The sequence below is a fragment of the Cervus canadensis genome, chromosome 1, assembly GCF_019320065.1.
Source record: "Cervus canadensis isolate Bull #8, Minnesota chromosome 1, ASM1932006v1, whole genome shotgun sequence".
In the NCBI taxonomy this organism is placed as follows: Eukaryota; Metazoa; Chordata; class Mammalia; order Artiodactyla; family Cervidae; genus Cervus; species Cervus canadensis.
Window position 1 is genome coordinate 117,864,910 of NC_057386.1, and position 20,872 is coordinate 117,885,781.

Here is a 20,872-nt window from a genome sequence, read left to right on the forward strand (position 1 = left end):
CCAGGCTGGTGCATGTTAATTCACCTGACACCATTTGTTTGTTCTATTAAATTCATTTTTTAAAAAGAACCTACATTTTTAAAAGTGACTTTACAGGGATTTTCCTTGCAGAATTTTAAGAAAGAAACCAGCCTAAAAACAAATATCAGGAGAAAACTAATAACTGGTACCTTTGATTCCATACTTGTTACCATTCCTTATTGGCTGACTTGCTCTGGCCTAACTAATACTGACATAATTATTTCTGATATTCAGCATCTTTCCTTTTTTATGTGATGACTGCTGGGCTGGCAAAGAAACCAGCCAATCCAGCAGCCGGGAAGTTCTCAGTCAAGGAGACTGTCCCTGGATTTCTCAAAAGTGTGTCTGGTTTCCTCTGGTGCTCAAAATAGGGACAATAATAATTCCACTCCTCAACAATCCATCAGTAATTTTCACAGTAAAACAACACCCCCCAAAAATGTATAAAAGGGAGGAATAGGGGATGAGGGAATGAGAGGGAAGAAGACTCCACCACCACCACAATAAAAAACTAGTGCCAGGGACCTTCTAATCTCAAGTCCTACAAAGAGAGAATGGTGAACTGAAAACTAACTCGTCCCTGTGACAGAGGTGAGAACACTCGACTATCTCTATATAACTTACTGCTGATCAAATACAGTCTTACCAGCGAGAGAGAAGTGTCTTCTAAAATAAGTTCTTCAAGTTTAAGTGCAATTAGATGTGTTTCAAGTCCTTTAATATGATCCACAACATTGGAAATTAAAGTCTGAAGCCCAGTAACATAGTCTTGAAAACTGGTAAAAATAGGTGGCTAAAAAAAAAAAAAAGATTTTTAAGACGTTGAAAGATGATCAAACATATTTCTCCAATGCTTATATCACACAATTACGTTAAGAGTCAACAGCTCAAAACATATCAATGGAAAAAACAGTACCACCACAATAGGAAAAACTTGGCCAAAGACAGAAACAGAAAATATATCAAAGAAATCCCAGCAGGGCTTCCCTTGTACAGGGGATAAGAATCCACGTGCCAGTGCAGGGGACAAGGGTTCAACCCCTGGGCCAGGGGTATCCCGCATGCCACCGCTGCTGAGCCTGTGCTCTAGGGCCCGCGTGGCACCACTACCAGGTCCACACGCCCTAGGGCTCATGCTCTGCAATGAGAGAAGCCACTGGCGGTGAGAAGCCCATGTACTGCAACTAGAGTGGTCCCTGCTCACTGCTACTAGAGAAAGCCCATGCACAGCAATGAAGACCCAGTGCGGCCATAAATAAATGTCTTTTAAAAAGGAAAAAAGAAAACAAACAAAAAATCCCAGCAATGGTACAATTAAAAAAAAAAAAAAAGATAAACACAAGAAACCCAGCCAATCAACTAGTAAAGCTAGCTTTTCACTCAAGAAGTTTTCTTTGAAGGTGCAACATCAACAGAATTCTTTTAACACCAATTGGCGAGGGGCAGGAGTACCAATGTTTGCCTACTGAATGGGTAAAGATGTACCACACCATTGGAGAATATAAAAACAGAAGAACAGGTATCTCTGGCTTTTTGAAAGTTTACTTCATGCCACTTAGCTTTTATGAAAGACCTACATTAGTACCTATTTTTGCTAACCAAAAGAAATCCAAAGAGGATTTTCACTTTTACAGGAAAAAGGTGAAAAGCATTTGCAGCAAGCTGTTATAGAAGCAGCACACACCCTGAGCAACAAGAGCGGCACTGGAACTATACTCAGCATCAGGCCACCACAGCTTTGAACTATGTCTGTAAGCATCTGTGCTTCATCTCAATTTATTCTGTGTATCCCATTAGCAAGATGTGTCCTAAGGTAACTGCTTCTTCCCTTTATGCCACTTGGGCTTATGGAAGGTTTCAAAGGAATGCTGTACTTCTTGGTAGCAGGGGAAGCCTGTATATGTAGTAATTTCAGATCTAAGAGATTAGCCTAAGGAAATCATATTATAAATTCATCTTGTATACTTGTCCATATTTTAATAGAAGTACTATTTGTAATATTAAGAGAAAACTAGGACTTCCCTGATGGTACAGTGGATAGGAAGCCACCTACCAATGCAGGGGACATGGGTTTGATCCCTGATCCGGGAAGATTCCACACGCCACGGAGCAACTAAGCCAGCAAGCCCCAATTACTGAAGTCCATATGCCTAGAGCCTGTGCTCCACAACAAGAGAAGCTATTGCAATGAGAAGGCTGTGTACCGCACTGAAGAGTAGCCCCTGCCTGCTGCAACTAAAATCTGGAGCACAGCAAAGATGAGCCAGCGCAACCAAAAATAATTTTTAAAAAAATTAAATAAATAAATAAATAAAATAAAAGAAAAGAAAATTAGAACCAACTAAACATCCAACATTGGGAATAAGTTATGGTATGAGAATAAAACAGGATGGCACATGACCATTTAAAGTAATGAGATACATCTATATTTGCTGAAATGAAAAGATGTCGAAGATACCTTATTAAGTGAAAACAAAACAAATAGGTAAGTTCAGAACTTTTGATACAAAGTTCTATAGAAAGTTTCCATATTTCTGGCTTGTATGCAGTGTTTATAACTGTTTAGTGGGAAAATGGGTGATCTTCTCTTCACTCGTATCTTTAGGTTACTTTGACAATCAGAAAAAAGGAGGCTATCCTCATTTTTAGAAAAGCAATACCTACAAAAACTTGCACAAAATCCAAATACCAAAAGCTGTTTTGACAAGTACTAGGAGTGTAGGTTTTCCCGCAGAAGAGAAAGTAACAGAGCAACTCTGGTCTATACTTTCAAACTCTGCACTCATGATCTGTTAAAATTATCTTGAACAATGAAGGAGAGAAATGAATGAATGGTAATACCCAGGACAAGTGTCAAGTCTAAATAATTCCTGAATTGTTACGGAATTGTGCAGGAAATTAGTATTACTAATAAAACCATCAAAATTTTCAAATGACAATGGTTACTATATTGCTAAAATGAACAAAAATCTCCCATTAATGAAATAGCACGTCATTGCAGAATAAATCCTGAACATCTTTCCTTATGAAAAGAATACAAATTATGTTAATGTTTCACACATTCAAAAGTTAACCAAAAAAAAAAACCAATTAAGATGGGAGGAAACTCCAAAGTTGAATACAAGCAGAAATACATGAATCTTACCTACATCACATTAATAATATAATCCGAGTTTTAAACTCCAGTGCTTTTATAGAGTACCTCAACTACATTCACTGAACATATTCTAAGGACAAAAAAGAACTGCAAAAACTTGAACTTCAGTGGGTTTGTTACTGGAACTGGTAATGGAACCAATGTACTATTTCCAAAACTATTTACAGTGTTTACTATAAAACAGCAAATGAATAAATATATTGATCCTGTTGGGAACTGTTGAAAAGAAAGCTACAAATATGGAATGAGAGAAGGAATGGAAGGAAGAGGACTGTGAAACTGGACTACAGCTGGAGGTTATCAGTAAGAATTAATTATTTAAAAAACTCTGTATGTATCTAAATAAATTCCCTGTTTTTCTTCACTGACACTAACTAGAAGCAATAAAACCCCGATAGCAATTAGTACACCTAACAACTAGATCTTAGTATTCTGAATAGCCATTCCCCATAAAGGAACCAGGGCTCATTGGAAAAAATGTATGATTTCAGTTCAATGGTGAGTACAAAGCACTTAGAAAACATTTTGTGGTTTCAGAAAGTAAGGGCTCAAAAACCAGTGAGGACATGTTCAAGGACAGGAACCAGCCTAAAGTGGCTCCCATTAGCCAAATTTGGGCAGCCAAAAGAAAATGACGACAATGGATTATAAGGTAAATTTAAAAAAGAATGAGTACACAGTGATACTAAAATAGATAGTTGATATTAAAAATATACAACTCTATTTTACAGAATGCCAGATAATAAATGATTAATGATTAGTAGCATTTTTTTAAATTACCATTGTGGAACCATCAAAGTAATAAATGATTCATGCAAGTCAGACTAATAGTGAATGTTAAAAGTAGTGCGTGAAAAGCTCTGGGGAACAGGATACTCACAGTCTCAACTCACAGATTAATTACACAGAGAGGAAAGACACACTTATAATAAAGAAATCTGGCAGATACTTCCTTTATCAAATACTCAAACCTGAAATTATCAATAAGGGGACACAACATTAGTGTCTCCTGATTTAACTGGTAAAAAGGACACAGCATCTAAATCTAATGAAACAATTAGCCAAATCCAGACTGTGGGATCTTCTACCAAAAATCTAGCTAGACTAGACTCTTCAATGACAAAGACAAAAATAAAAAGCTAAGGAAGTACTTTCAATGAAAGAAGAGTACAGAGCAATGACAACTAGAAGCTGTGTCAGATCCTCAGTAAAATTCTAGAATTTTGAAAAAGACTATAAAGGTCATAACTGAGATAACAGGGATAGGTTAATGTGAACATAATATTATTCTATCAATATTAAATATCTTGGGTGTGAAAATGTCTTAAGTACCTTGGTTTTGTAGGAGACTGCCTTTCTTTTACCCTGGTGTGTTAAGTATCACAAAGTCTATACTTTCAAATGGTTCAACAAATGGGGGTTGGGGAGGTTAGAGAATGAGAAAGGGCAAGAGAGAAATGTGACAACCGTTAATAAGTGGTGAATCTAGGTATGGATGTTTGGGTGTCATTATAGTAATCTTTCAGCTTTTCTGTATAATTTTTTTTAAAAGGTGGGAAGGGAAAATGAACGCATATAGGATCCTAAGATCCTTTACAAAATGCAGGAAAAGAATGAAAAAAAAAAAAAGCAGCATGCAGCCAGATTGTTACTTGTGTTTTCTCTGTTATTACCATGATGATACTAGTTTCTTTTTTCTTCTTCTTCTTTTTCTGTAAATTTAATTTGTATGGTCGCAGGACACTCTCACAGTAACTAGACACCCAAAGGATAATAGAAATAGTCTGAAAGAAGAAAAATTACAAATTCATCAATAAGGATTACACTCAAGATACCTATCAGGAACAAAGACTATGGATAAACCAATTCTATGCAAACAGCTCTTCTTTGTAAATCCCTTCAATTTCTCTTATAACTCTCCACTCTAATTCTACGGTCACCACATTGATCCACGTCTTCTTCATCTCCTCCTCAGAATACTGCCTTTACTCTTTCTCCTCACTCTCCCAGTTCTAAACTAATCCTCTACTCAGTCCAATTTTCTTTCACCTCCTTGCAGGAAATAGGGATCTATTAACATCGTTTTCACTGAAAAGTCCCAATTTAGGCATGGAATCCAAAGGTTCCATACAATATGCCTCTCTGCACCCACTTCTCTATCCAGGTAAGACACTGCCTCACATGCAAACCTTAACTTATGTACGAAGAATTCTCCCCCAGTTGGTCAGCACCTATTCTCCCTTGTATTAAGTTAGGTGTTTACAGTATATTCATGTACATATATATATACAATTATTTCTCATTCACTCATTATCTCTTACACACTTGAAATGTGCCAGTCACCAAAACAGAGAAAACAGTCCTCAGGAAGTTTACAGACTAATAGAAAAATAAAGCAATTAAACATGTGACAAAAGGAAAAAAGATAATGGACTGTGAGTGTTTGTGATCCTCCTCTTTTTCTCTCTGGCTAAAAGAGTTTTGCTACATCAGCTCCTGGATTCTCCCTCATAATGCAGAATAGTGAAGAGCAGCAACAAATTTAAAAAGCAAATTAAAAATTTAACAATAATTAACTTAAACTACATAACAGTTGAGTCAAAAAAGAGAATGAACAGAAGAGAGCTAGATTTAGAGTGAATCTGAGGACTCTTTAGAGATTTGTAAAGCAAATTTTAGAGTTCTACCCTAGCAGTATGAATTAAATTCTCCTGATATCCTTGGAAAGGGTTAGTTCAGAAAATTGAAATTGCTTTCATTTAATAAAAGGTGGGGATGATGGATTAAATTATAGGTATAAAGTGCCTATTACCCGTTCAGTTTTGAAAATTAATCCTCCACACAATCAAGGAAAACTGAGTATTTTAGGATGAAAACAAAAACATACCTCAACCAAGAAGACTAGATTTTCTAAAAGAGTAGGATGTGTTTTCAAGTTACCATCTTTAACTTCTAAGAGGTCACCTTTACATTTACTGAAGACATCTGAAAAAGGAAAAATATTTTATGGTTTTATTCAGCTTTTGTTTCAGTGTTATTCTGTACAATCTAGTCAAGAATAAGCAGATATAAAGACTTAATCCAGAAAGCTCCCCCTCCCCAATAAACCAAACACTAAAGAATATCTATTTTAAGCTCTTTAAAAAGTCACATGACCACCGCTCTACTGTCTTCAAAAGATAAAAGGTAGACTTATAAATTACATCCTAGGGTCTAAACACCAGCTATGTCTTTCCATAGATAGGCCACTCACATAAAAATAAGAATTCAAGTGAATGATTTAAAGAATTTGTGTCATTACAGACTGAAAGACTAATGTGCACGGTAGAAATGCACCTTCATAACAAATATCAGGTTTTACTCTCATAATCTTGATCATCTTTTAATTTTTAGCTTCATTTGAGCAACAAAATAAAAAACCACTTAGGCTCCGAAAAAGAAAAGCCCTTACAGATTTAAAATGCACAATAGCCTGTGATGGGAAACAATCGGAAGCTGTACACATGAAACTAAACAGTGTTGTAAATCAGCTAGAATGAAATAATAGTTTTTTAAAGTATTTAAGAGAGTTAAAAGAAACACATGTATGTGCTCAGTTGCTCCGCTGTGTCCAACTCTTTGCAAACCCATCGGGTGTAGCCCCCCAGCCTCTATTCATGCGCTTTTCCAGGCTACTGGGGTGCGCTGCCGTTCCCTCCCCAGCAGATCTTCTGGGCCCAGGAACTGAATCCCCGTCGTCCGGGTCTCCTGCCTGCACTGCAGGTGTTTTCCTCACCACTGAGCCACCTGGGAGCCCTGTGTTCTTTACCAATTTCATTGCTAGGAATTTAACCCCAAGGAAATACTCAAATTAAGTACCCAAACAATTATGTCCCAAGATATTTATTTCAGCATTGTTACACATAATATACTATGTACTCAGGGTATATAAATAAAACCAGTACATGGATACAATATTATGGAATATTATGCAGCTCTTAAAACAAATGGGGTGTGGATATAACTGACATGGTAAGAGGTCCAAGATAACAAAAAATAAAGCCAGAAAAGTATGCATTATATTTTTCCCTATATATATATATATTTTTTTAAATCACTACTATGTATTTCCATATGCATATGTATGAATGTGCACATTTCTAGAAATACAGACTGCAGAATGTCAACAGCACCTACTTACCTCGGCGGGAATGTGACTGGTAAAGGGGAAAAGACCACACCCATTTGTGTACTGTACTATTTACAAAAAGTGTCTACTATTTTTGTAAACAAAACTTTTTAGTTTTTTTTGTTTTGGAACATACCATGTATATGTGGGATCTCGGTTCCCCAACCAGAGACTGAACCCACATCCCCTGCATTGAAATCATGTCGTCTTAACCACTAGAACACCAGGGAAATAGAAACAAGTCTTTAAAAATACCAAAAGTGTACATTATTATTTTTCAAAATCTCTTGCAAGTTTCCATTAAAAAATGAGCTACTGTCACAGATAATCAGATACAATATGGGAATCCACAGTTAGAACACTTACCTTTTAATTGTTCTAATAAAGACTTAAGACTATTCTCTACTCGCTCCTGGATCTCCACTGTATCCTCTAAAATTGAAAAACAATGAAAAACTTTCAATTCATTTTTTAAAGTAAGATTAGCAAAACCAACACCTGAAAGCATAGGCAAGGACATTTTCTTTTCTCTTAAGACCCACCAGCACCTAAATTCCATTACTGAAAGATGAAGGACAGGAAAAGGAAGGAGAAAAGGAAAAGAAAGGTATTAATCACCTTTCCACCAAAAGCACTATCTAAAATTCTCTAGGAGGACTAAAAATTTATGTGTTTCACATACATTAAGTGACAGAGTTGACAAACCTTATGATTTGGGAAAAATAAAACAGAAAGAAAGACACACGATCATAAGGCATTTGTGAGTCTCACTGGGCGGACCGCTTAGGAAAAAAGAATGTGTCTTCTCTACAAAGTTTAGGCCTTCATTTTTAAGTAAAAAATTCAATCCGATACAAATGAACCTATTTATAAAACAGAAATAGACTCACCGACATAGAAAACTAATGATTATCAAAGAGGAAAGGGAGTGGAGGAGGGATAAATTACAAGTTTGGGATTAGCAGATACAAACTACCATTTATAAAATGGATCAACGACAAGGTCCAACTGTATAGCAAAGGCAACTATATTCAATATCTTATCATAAACCCTAATAGAAAAGAATATGAAAATATATACAGATATAACTGAATCACTTTGCTATACACCAGAAATTAACATAATATTATAAATCAATGATACTTTGAATTTTTAAAAAATTTTTTAAATGAATGAGTGAATGAAAAGAATTCAATTTTAAATCCAATGATATTTCAACAAACCAAGGATTTCTTCAACTTTTGGACCTAAAAATTGATTTTAAATATGGAATGGACTTAAAAAGGAAGAAAAGGGATTGACTGGTATTTAGAGAGGTGCCTAACCAGGGAGAGTGGGGGAGAGGGGAAGGTGGGGGGGGGGGTAGAGAAAATAAAATATGGAAAAGACTTAAATTTCTAAAACATTACTTGAAAACTGTTAATGGATTTTCTTGTATATCAAACCAGATGTTCCAGAACAGCTTCCAGCTTCCATCTCTGCCAAACTTTTCCAAATATGTGAGGTTATAGATATTTTGTTGCGTTCACTAAGTTTTCAGTGACAAAGATGCTGTAAATATACTCATGCAAGTATACACTTACCTAAACCATTGATGTCCAGCTCATAAACATCACCAACAAGATAAAAAGAGCTGGTCTGACACTGAGAACAGCCAGAATTTAAAAATCCAGCCATTCTGGTAGGTACAGGACCAAGGAAAGGATACTGGAAAGGAGAAAAAGTGATGTTCTTTAAATCCACTGAAATTTCAATTCATAAAATACAAAATGAGAAAACAAGGAACAGTAACTACTGGATAAAAATCTATCTCCATGATTAAGTTACAAAGCACTGATCTGCAAGCTAGTAATAACCAAATCATTACGGTGAAAACAAAAACACTGTATTAATTTCTTGGTAGGTATTAAAAGTTAATCATCACAAAAAAAACTATTCTGCTTTTCCTCACTATCCAAGTTGGATACTGAGGAAGCCTTTGCAATTCACCAAGCTTAAAAAGTTTTATCTTTTTCCTGTAGATACCATAACCTGGGACAAAATACTGTTCTTTACTACTCATGCATAAGTGCTAAGTCGCTTTAGTTGTGTCCAGTTCTTTGCAACCCCATGGACTGTAGCCCACCAGGCTCCCCTGTCCATGGGATTCTCTAGGCAAGAATACTGGAGTGGGTTGCCATGCCCTCTTCCAGGAAGTCTTCCCGAACGAGGGATCGAACCTGTGTCTCTTGTGTCTCCTGTATTGGCAGGCAGGTTCTTTACTAGCGCCACCTGGGAAGCCCCACTTTACTACTCGCCCAACCCCAATTCCTATTTTCAAAAAGACAGTCACAGATTTTTGCAGCTTTGATTGTAAATAAACACTGATGATACCTGAATGTCCTTCTCAATAAATCGCTTTCCCGTCTCCAGGGCCACCTCCAGCTGTTGAAGGAGCAAACGGAGAATATCAATCCGGGAGGATACTCCATTCTCAGTGGTCTTCTCTGAGTTCTTTGGCCCAACAGAGTGGTTAAGACTTGGAAGTCCACTGATTAGCCTCAACGTTAAGGAACGGATTCTTAACCACATTGTCTCCTCCTCCAGGGAAAGTTTCTTATGTTCTTCAGAAACATCCCTTAAAAAGAAACATTCCCAAACCATCCATTTTATTCATGTCAACTTTAAATCTTTTAAAGTTCACTTTCATTAGTCAAGATGACTTTGAACAGTCCCTCCTTTCATTTAATAGCTGAATGATCTTGGACAAACCAAAGCAGTCCAAGTCACCATCTTGGCATCCATAAAATGGAAAGATAACCTATCTAACAAGTCATTTTCCCCTTACATGAGACTGGTTTTTCTGATGATAAAATATGTTAATATAAAAAATTCAAACAACACATATAAAAAATATTAAAAAATGGAAGGAAAATGGGCCCCAATAACCCAAGAATCCACAATATTAACATGCTTGGAATAGATCTTTTCATACTTTTACAATACAGATGTACAAAAAATGAACTACAAATATTTATATATTTTAAATAAAATGGATTCACAGTAGTGTTTATACTATTTTATAAACTGCATCTTTTTATGACAATGTATACAAAAAAGAGTTAACATAGTGAGCCTGGGGCTATTATCTTTATTTAGAAAGGCCTGCCTGCAGTGGTTGGCCCCTGGCTGAGGAAACCTGGTGTGCCAACCATTCCCTAAATGATCAGAGTGGCTCACTGTGCCTAGGCTGTTTACACAATCATGTGGTTTAGGGTGAACAGCGCTCTCCTTCTGGGAGTCTGAAATGTTGGTACATGCTACATAGCGGGTGCCTAACAACCAGTTGATAAAAACCTAGGGCACCAAGTCTTTAACGGGTTTCTCTGGGCAGAAATACCGCACACATGTTACTTCATTTTTCACTGCTCGAGAAAGGAGCATGCCCAGCGTGTTCCTTCACAGGAGGGAGAGAACACTGGAATCTGTGCACAGGGTCCTCCACAAACTCCACCTGAATCTCTTTCCCTTGCTGGTTCTGTCACATACCCTTCCTTTTGTTACAAAAGACCTTATTAGCTCTGAGTCCAACTACATGCAGAGTCCCATGAGTCCTGGCAAGTCACTGAATCACGGCATATTCAGAACTACCTTATGTACATGTCTCTGCAACTTCTTAGTTTCCACTTTCCTAGAAGTGAAAGTGAAAGTCACTCAGTCATGCCTTGCAATACAGTCCATGGAATTCTCCAGGCCAGAATACTGGAGTGAGTAGTCTTTCCCTTCTCCAAGGGTCTTCCCAACCCAGGGATCAAACCCAGAGATCGAACTCAGGTCTCCCACATTGCAGGTGAATTCTTTACCAGCTGACCCACAAGTTTGTACAGAGTCTTTTCAATCTTGATATGTATCACTAAAATTCCCTATAGGAAAAGTTATATAAAGTTTTATTGCCATGTAAATGCACAATAGTCATTCACCCATAACCTTGCTGAGAACAAAAGTTAATCTTTTTTTTATCCAATAGGTTAAATCTTTATCTGATAGGTTAAAATATGAATATAAAGTGCATTTCTTTGAAATTCCTGTTAAACCCTTTGCCCCACTTGTTTTCTCAGTTATCTGCTTCTTATTGATTTATTGAGTTCTCTGTATATATGAAAGATATTAATGTATATGAAGAAAGTTACTAATTTACCAGATACCTCTAGAACTTATTAACAAATTTACTTCTATATAGCAGGTTAATATTCACAGGGGTCAAATCCTTTGTTTCCAGATCTGATACAATGCTAAGAAAGGCTTTCCCAACTTTTTAAAAATATTTTTTATATTTACTTCTAGAATTTCTAGGTTTTTTTTTTTTTTTTTACAATTTCTAGGTTTTAACATAAAATCTTCAATCCATTTCTAACTTGTTTTCATGTATGGTGTGAAAGAGGAACTTTTAGGTTAGCCAGTAACTTCAACATAGGGGTGAGGTTTATTTGCTTCCTTTGGCTTACCTGTATTTTCTGATCCCTATAATATACATGATATTGTATGACATAATTATATTTTATATATATATATATATATACACATATACATATATATATATATAAAACTCTTAAATTCATCCTAATTCTTTTTTTTTTGGGTTCAGCTTGCTAATGTTTTATTGAGTATTTTTATATCTGTATTCATAGGGGATACTGATACCTAGTTTTTTGTTTTAATTATTTATTTTAATTGGAGGCTAATTACTTTACAATATTGTAGTGGTTTTTGCCATACATTAACATCATCCTAATTCTTTAAAAATAAATTTCTTGGGGTTAAATTCCAGTTACCTGTCTTTTGGATCCCAGCTAAAGAAAACATTTAAGTCTCTGTTGTCTCGCAAGGCTTCCCATGGAATGTCATCTTCTTCTGGCCGAAGATTCATTGACTTTATACTTTCTGCTAAGCTGGTTGATCTGGGATATAGAAATTTTATTTAAGTATTATTCAATAGTGAAATAGCCAAGAAAACATGCTAACCAGGACTTTGTTTTACTAGAAAGAAAAGGAAAGAGTGAAGGAAGGCTTTACTATTAAGAAGTAAAAGCTCATATAACATGAAATAGAACCAAGCACTGATCATATTGGCCTGCTACACAGCCAGAGAAAGGCATCTGGAAGCCTAACCAAAATAAAATTCATCAGCATTAATTCCCCAAATCTCATGTCTGTGGGATATGGGGAACCCTGTAATACAACATGGACCAGGGATAATGACCATGGCCCATTTGGCTTCTGTGTGGAACCTGGGATGGTGCTGCCAGTACTCCATCACTCCCCATGACAGGCACTTTCTCCTTGCTTCCCTTTTCCCTCCTACTCCCCCTGCCTCATTTTTCTTTAGCTTAAGCCCGCTAATGACACCCATGAGCCCATTAATGGCTCTCAGCATCTGATCTAAACCCTTAGTTCCTTATTAGCTCTCATGTAATACTTACATATTTGCTTCAAGTAGAAGGTCTAACAACATCCGCTCAGTACGGACTTGTGCAAAATGAAGAGAATTATTCAGCCTGTTCCTAAAAGCGATAAACTCTGGGATCTTCTCAAATGCACCATATTTGTAAGCTTGAATAATATATTCTGAGGTCTGGGAAAGGAAAGACATCACCTTGGTATAAATATTTCACATATCAGGCAATGAAGACAAACCTTGCCAGACAAAACAAAACACTCAAACTAAAATTAAGATGTTGAACCTCATCTTGAAAGTTTTTGGTCACCAAGCAGAATATCAGCTTTTAAAAATGTTATTTTTCTTCTATCATATACTGGAGTCAAATGTCTTCTTCACTAGTATTATTACTAATAATACTTAGCCGCTGCTACCACCACACAGACTTCCTCCTAGCAGTATGCCTTTCATTTCAACAGGACTGAAAGTTTTGTTATACACATCAGTCAAAATTTTGATTAGTGCCATAGTGGAAGGAATGTTACTCCATATTTTTCTGCATCTAAGATATACTTTCTTTTATATCAAAACACCAGTATAATATAACCATCCCACTACCATCAGAAGTAAAAAGTACTCTCCTTCAGAAAAAATGACAGGCTGCCTCTTGGTTTTGTTTACTTCTGAATAAACACAGGACATACGTGTATTGCATCAAGATAGAATTCACCAAACAAAAGACCTATAAAAATTCATGTCATAATCCATTCTGAAGACAGAAAATTCAAAAACCAGGTTACCAGTCCATCCAAACTACTATGCTAGAAATTCCATAAACAGGTAAATAAAGGGAACACTTAACACATGTGCTTTAATTAGATTAATACATATATACAGATGAAACATGAACAGAGGCAAGATACTAAACAGAAATTCTGGCACAACAGAAGGAAATCTCAGGGAAGAACTTCATGGGTATGGGCCTATGCCATCAGGATCAGAAATCAGAAGGGCACCCTTTCGGGCAAAGGAAAGTATTAAGCTCAAAGCTGATGTCTGCCCCAAAGATCCTTTACAGAAAAGGTAGTCTTTTTGCACAGCCTCAGTCAGCTCTGTCCCCATCTCCATTATGACCGAGTAATTTGCCCAGGAGGAAAATAGGCCAATAGTCAAAACATACCCTCTGATACACAGCCTCGCAGGGTTCATTTCAGGCCGCGGGATTGCGCCACGGGCGCTAATTCAACTGCATTCGATGCGGCTTTTAAACCCCCATGGGACACCTCGGCGAGCTGTTTGCCTGCAGTATCTGGAGAAATTAAAGACGGACGGACACAAGAAAATTAAAAAGATTACTTGTGATCCTGCAGGTTTAAAGAAGGACTATCTGAAAAAGCTCAAGTGTACCTTCTAGCCTGATTAAGGGATAGTGATACTCCCAATCAAGGAGAGGCCAGGATACCCTCAACACATATGCCTATCCAATGGCCTCCTGGCTTGGAAAACATAGCAAGGTTTAACATCAGCCCTTGCAATAGGACCTTATAGTTTGGGGGGGGACCGAGGAGGGCGGGAAAAGGCAGCTGGTTAGGAACATATGATCCAGAGACTAATCAGGATAGAAATTTTATTCTGGTGATTCCAATCAAATTTATTAATTACAGTTGCAAAATACACTGTGATTAAAGGAAAGACTTCAGCCTTAACGAGTGCAGAGGAAGTTTTTAATTCCTGAGTGGGCCATGGAATACCACTTAAAAAAAAGGGGGGCAAGAGAATAAGGGGCCACAAAAAGGGAACGCAGCCCTCTGACTGACTGAACACAATCCGAGCTCTCTGGCTTCTGTTTCTGAGATAGTCCTCCTTTAACACTGCAGTGCAGTGTCGCTGCAGAGCCGGGAAGGGCCGGGGCAGCTACCAACAGGACAGAGGCTGAGCAAGCCCTGGCTGGGAAGCAACAAGGCCTCACTGGAACTGCAGGCAAAACTGGAAGCCACGGGTAAAGACTTCCAAATACCACAGAATGCTGTCTGTACCCATTTCTATTCATTTATGCGCCAATGAGGCTATTTGGATCCCATATGGATGCCTGAAATGAACCCTGGTCACTGTGAAAATTAGCAAAATATTAATACATGGACATCAAATCTCTGAGTAATGATTTGTGAATACCTAAAACATAGACTTTTAAAGGCAATTTTTTTTTCAAGTATGAATATGTACGTTACTTCTGGAGATATGTGAATATAAGCTCTTAATTCTTGTATTATAAAAATCTACTCCAAATAAGATGACGGCAGACAATGACCTTTCCAAAAAGAAAATCCCTATGTAGATTTCCAAATAGAACTTTCAATCCCACAGCACAAAGCCTTACAAAGATTTTTCAGGATTTTAAGGAGTAGGTGTTCTTTCAAAGAACGAATTGGGAACTGAAATATATCAGTCACTCAAGCAAAAAATCATCTGGGGATACCAAATACTACTGAGCATAAAAGATGTAGAACACAGAACTTTAGCTTTCCAGAGAGGTATTTCTAATACTTTCAGGAGGTTTAACACAGACAGTACAACACTACAACCATGACCTTTCTTAGCTTCAAACTCCTAAAGGGAACAGTCCACACCACAGTCTCCATTTTCCTATTCTGGGACTTCGCCTAGGCACTACAGTTTAAGGTGTTTGCCTTGCTGTATTGTGCCTTGCTTTCATCCCCAGGACCTAGTCCTCACCCTCTCCTCCCCCTCAGTTATATACTTTAATGTGATTAAATAGCTGTTTTCCTAGTTAGTAATAACACAAATAAATTTCAAGCAGAGTTCTAGTCCCAGATTCATAAATGCTTTACTTTTATCATCTTCAGCATCTCATGCTTTCAGGTGAATTAGTCACTCCTGCCACACATGACCATCAGGAAAATATCAAACAAAGATACCAAAAGCCGCTGAGGACAATGTGCTCTCTGAAATCACTCCTGGAGACTTCCTTTCCCTATTACAGTACTTTCGGTTGGGTTGTTTTATTTTACGTTTGTTTGTTTTGAAAACAATACCGGGTAAAATATATTTTGGGGAGAAAAAATATTAAAGTTTAATTTTTATTAGTATAAAATAATGTGCCTTTATTGACCAATCCATGAACAATATAGTTCCTCCAGAATGCTGGATGTTTGAAAACTGGAGGAAAACCAAACTCCAGACTTAGATTAATCCCTTAATTAACCCCCCCCCTCCCACATCAAAGCTATTTGAGAAACAAAACTTTAAAAAGGATTCTTCAGGATATCAAATGTTTATTCCCTTAGAAACACAGTAATGACAGTCAGAATAATGAGATTTGAAATACACTCTTCTTTCAAGTCTTTCCTCAGGTGGTGAATGGCAAGCACAGACACTTGCACACACAGTGAAAACGCACCGATTTCTAGCCTGACTGGGAGATCTCAGAACCAAGGCCTAGAGACTCTATTCTGACCCTAAAGCTAGGCCAGCAGCTTCTGAACAATATGCTTAAGTGCAGGTGCCCACTTGCGTTCCTCCCCGCTCAGAAGTTAGGGCACAGAATGAGATTTGAACAGACACGATCACTGTTGGGAAGTAGAGTCATGGGGAAGAGGGACAGAGCTTAAAAGCCAACTGACAATGCAAAGATCGCCACTCTGTGCTGCACCAGCCCTCTAGGCCATGCCTTGAAGTGTAGCACAATTTAATTATCACAAGCTAAGAGAAACAAACCTATATTCCAGTGGTCAGAAATGCTTCTGTCCTGTCCCGGCTTTCTATTTAATACACACATGAAGAATTATAGATGAAAGATAAGTAGGCACAGCAGTCAGAGTTACAGAAGGGCTTTTAGAAAAATCTTCATGACTGCTGGCCAAGAAGAACCTCAGAAACCAGCTTCCTTGTTGCTGTTAGACCATGAAAATGGAACACTATGGGCAGACACCAGGCATGGCCAAATTCCAGGTGATGAGTCTTAGAAGCACATGAGAAGCAAGCAGGTAGTGACCACTGTAGAGGCATGTCTTTTCTCCACGTATGCTCCTGAGTGGTTATGCATCCTTCGATTTTAATAGAGACCATATGGCTTTCCCACAAAAACTTCTGCTTAACTGACAAGTGGAGACAATATATGCTTGCAGTGAAAAATATGGTGCAAATCCCATCCTTTCATTATGGCACATAAAAACTCTATCCTATTTATTATCACTTTAAAATACAAATTATTGACTTAAGTTTCTTAAAATGTCCTTCAAATGGTCAATTTTATAATTGTAAGAAAAGGTAAGTGTACTCTCTGCGATAAAGAGCACAGTTGTCATAAACTTCAGAAATCCATAAAGTAACAGAGAACAAATGCTATTATAAAATCATATTTGGCATCCCAGGCTATAAACTCTTACGGGCTATTTAGTATACCCTTAGAAAGTCTCTTAGAGATTAAAAGACAGACCTAATAGGCACTTCCTATTCTGTTAATAACCAGTTTTTAAATGCACTTGCAAGGATTCTATTAAACACACCTGTTCTAACAACCACGAGTAACTCTCTACCTCTGCCTAACAGCCTCTGGCCAGAAGGTATGGCCTAAGGCCTGGCAAGTACAGCACGGTGCACCTTCACGTGTGCGTTTGTGACTTGAAGGAAGACGCTCTCTGGATCATGTGCATTCAGTGGACCAAGACAACATTAAAAAAAAAAAGAAAGAAATTTTTTTTTTCACTTACATCTTTCTGGTTGGAGTGGAAAAACCTGAGTGCGAAGTTACACGATTGGGATGCAGCAGCATACTGACCTAGGGATTCGGCATATCGGGTCAAAAGATAACTAGGTCGGAAGGAAAAAAAAAAATGTTATACCTATCCACCTCTAGTATCAAATATTACACTTCAAATTACTACCCACCTCTAGTATCAAATACTACACTTCAAATTATTCAAATAGCTAGGCATAAGGAAAGTTTAAAAAACTCTGCCAAAGAAATGATGTAATTCACAGAATCAAATTTTTTTTAAAAAACAGCAAAGTTAATTCAGTTTTATACAATGCTGTCTTCCTAAAACAGCTCTATGGGACATGGAGAAAATACCCTTGACTCACCACAAAGAACAATCAAAATACAAATTCAAAGGATCTCTGAGATCAATGCATAATGTAGAAGTCTCAACCTCAATTGCAAGGCAGAGGTAGACTTCAAAATAATGTGTGCTAAGGAAAAAGAGTTCAAAGTACATTAACTGTTCTTTTGAATCTGAGGAAAAAATTTTTTAACCATTTCTAAATTGTACAAATTTAAAATTATCACAAAACGCTGAAAGATATAAAAATCTGCTTTGCAATGGGTCATAACAGGTGATTATTTAATCTACAAAACATAATACCAGGAACAACGTTTCTGCTAAAATTAAAATACTAGAGTTCCATGTATGAGGACCCCACCCTGCTGTAGCTGGCTGCTCATTATTCAGAGTATATACTACCAACCCAATGGTGTCATGCTGGATATGCTTAGCATCAAGGCTGGAGTACAGATCCACCACTGGTTCAAACGCCCCCAGCATACAGTAGATTCGAACAAGCAGCAATTTGAATTGAGCATTGGAAGGGCTGTGAGTTAGTCCCTCTTCCAACAAAGTCAGGGCCTGCCACACAGCGGTCTCATCACCTAGAACCAAAAGATAATAGCATTATCCAGTTTTTGACAGCAAATGGGGGTTCTCAAAAGTAAAAAACAAAAACTTAGTGACGTCATCCCCTCCACTATTTTAAGGATTAGGCTGGGGGGCACAGAACAAATTTTAGATACACACCTGAAAGCAAAATAGGGAATTTCCCTGAATAGACAGTCCCTCAATAGTTACCTCAGTTCTTAACTGAGGTAAGATCTGCAAAAATGATGCAACTTTAAGTTGCTGGGTCTTAAAGAGAAGTTTGGAATCTCACAGAATCCTAGATTCTGAGAAGAGATGGACTTTGAAGGAGAACTGGAATCCGCCAACCTTCCCAGTACAGGGGTTTCTCTATAAAACCCCAGACAGATGCTTTCTCTAGACATCATTTTTCTTCCACATGTAACTCTACTAATAGGATGTCAACTAATATTTGAAAAAAAAAATTGTCCTCTAATAATTAAACTAAAATGATACATTTTTTCTGGAGTACCAAAATTCAAAAAGTTACACACATCAATATTCTTAACGGGTAAGTAATTTCTCTTTTATGAAATTATCTAAAGAAAATAATATGAAATGCAGATAAAGTTTTACATACAAGGACATCCATTGTACTAATAAGAGAGGAACAGTAAACTATAGTTATACCCACACAGGGGAATATCATACAGCCATTTGACATTAACAAGGAATTTTTAATAGCAAAAAAAAAAAAAAACAATTAAACAGTAATAACCAGTAAAACATACAGAATTCAAATGAGTATGAAGAGTTCATCTCAAGTATATAGAGCATTCACAAAGAAGGAAATATGCAAAAATGTTAGTGTCTTTAGGAAGCTGGAAAACTGAGATTAAAATATACCATTTTCCAGCTACTTTTGTTTAGGAAAAAAACATCTAAAATGAAAAGCTTCAAGCACTGAGCTTTTGAGATTATGTTTTATATGCTTTTTTTCCCAAGAGAAAAGAAACAAAATATAACCCAAAATTGGGGTTTTTAAGTAAATATCATCTATAATCCTACCCAAACTATGTAAACTATCCAAGACCTACTCAAACTACCACTATGATTAATGTATTGCTTTTGCTATAATTACTTTTACACAGTAGTAATCACAGCATACATCCAATTTTGTGTTTTCTCATGCTGCTAACTGGTCTTTACAATCATAATTTTATTTAATTCAACACTCAGTGACCTAAACTCTGCAGTAACACTAGATATAAGACCCAGAGATAAGAGTCATAGGTGGTTGCTGGCCTCAACAAGTTCAGAATTGAGCAGAAGAGACAGTTGGACAATTACAGATAAATTTTTTAAATCCAATGATATTCAAGGATAACCATAACGGAGTTTTTTTTAACTTCTTAATGATCTCTTTTAAATGGAAACAAAATTTCAAAGTAAATAGCAAAAAAAAACAGGTTTAACTTACACTTCTGAACTATTACACCCAACATTATGAAGACATTTATCATCCTATTTTATTTTGCAAAGTTTAGAATATAACTGCAACACTCTAAAATTCTTCACCAAATCAAAGAACATCAAGGGTTGATGAGGATTTTGGGGGACAGAATTTTTCTAATTAAATTTTATAATATAACAAAAAGGTTAAAAAAAACAGTATAAAATACATTAAGTTCTGAGGATATAATGTATAGCATGGTGACTACAGTTAACAACACTATATTGTTTATTTGAAAGTTGCTAAGAGTAGATGCTCATCACAACAGGAGTAGCTATGTGAGGTGATGAACTTTAACTAAACTCACTGTGGTAATCATTTTGCAACACATTATCATATAGTATACCTTAAAGTAACACAATGTAACATATCTATTATATCCCAGTAAAACTAGAGGGGGGTAAAATTATATCCTTCATGCCTCATTTCATTTGTGTAGCAGAATCATAAAGAGTCTTTACTGAATCTGTTACAATATTGCTTCTGTTTTTATGCTTTGGTTTCTTTGGTCCCATGCATGTGGAATCTTAGCTCCCTGACGAGGAATCCAACCTGCATCCCTACATTAGGTGAAGTCTTAATCACTGGACCACCAGAGAAGTCCCTGAATAAGTGTTTGAGAGCATCATCAATTTAATCTTAAAGTGCTCTTCTTAATCCTTTCACATTCAAATCAGTCTCTCTAGACATCCTCCCAATTTTCTGTACATTTCTTTTTTTTTTTATTTAATCTATTTATGTATTTGACTGTGCCAGGTCTTAGTTGTGACATGCAGGATCTATGGTCTTGGTTATGGTATGTAGGATCTTCTAGTTGCGGCGTGTGGGATCTAGTTCCTTGACCAGGGATGGAACCCAGGTCCCCTGCATTGGGAACGTGGAGTCTTAGCCATTGGGCCACCAGGGAAGTCCCTCTATAACATTTCTAATTTTTATCAGATCCACCTTGAACAATGACTATGTC

The 20,872-nt window shown here is 36.8% G+C and overlaps 1 protein-coding gene across 1 annotated transcript in view; it reads right to left on the reverse strand.

Annotated features, from left to right (window-relative positions):
* Nucleotides 1-20,872, reverse strand: part of NAA25 (N-alpha-acetyltransferase 25, NatB auxiliary subunit) — a 64,544-nt gene that overhangs the window by 6,649 nt on the left and 37,023 nt on the right. The window contains exons 14-23 of the mRNA XM_043439273.1: nucleotides 18,250-18,430; nucleotides 17,493-17,592; nucleotides 12,806-12,957; nucleotides 12,158-12,283; nucleotides 9,720-9,963; nucleotides 8,930-9,053; nucleotides 7,713-7,778; nucleotides 6,066-6,163; nucleotides 4,852-4,962; nucleotides 668-814 (exon numbers count right to left, since the gene is read on the reverse strand). Coding sequence (XP_043295208.1) covers nucleotides 668-814; nucleotides 4,852-4,962; nucleotides 6,066-6,163; nucleotides 7,713-7,778; nucleotides 8,930-9,053; nucleotides 9,720-9,963; nucleotides 12,158-12,283; nucleotides 12,806-12,957; nucleotides 17,493-17,592; nucleotides 18,250-18,430 — 1,349 coding nt within the window. The remainder of the gene's footprint in view (nucleotides 1-667; nucleotides 815-4,851; nucleotides 4,963-6,065; nucleotides 6,164-7,712; nucleotides 7,779-8,929; nucleotides 9,054-9,719; nucleotides 9,964-12,157; nucleotides 12,284-12,805; nucleotides 12,958-17,492; nucleotides 17,593-18,249; nucleotides 18,431-20,872) is intronic.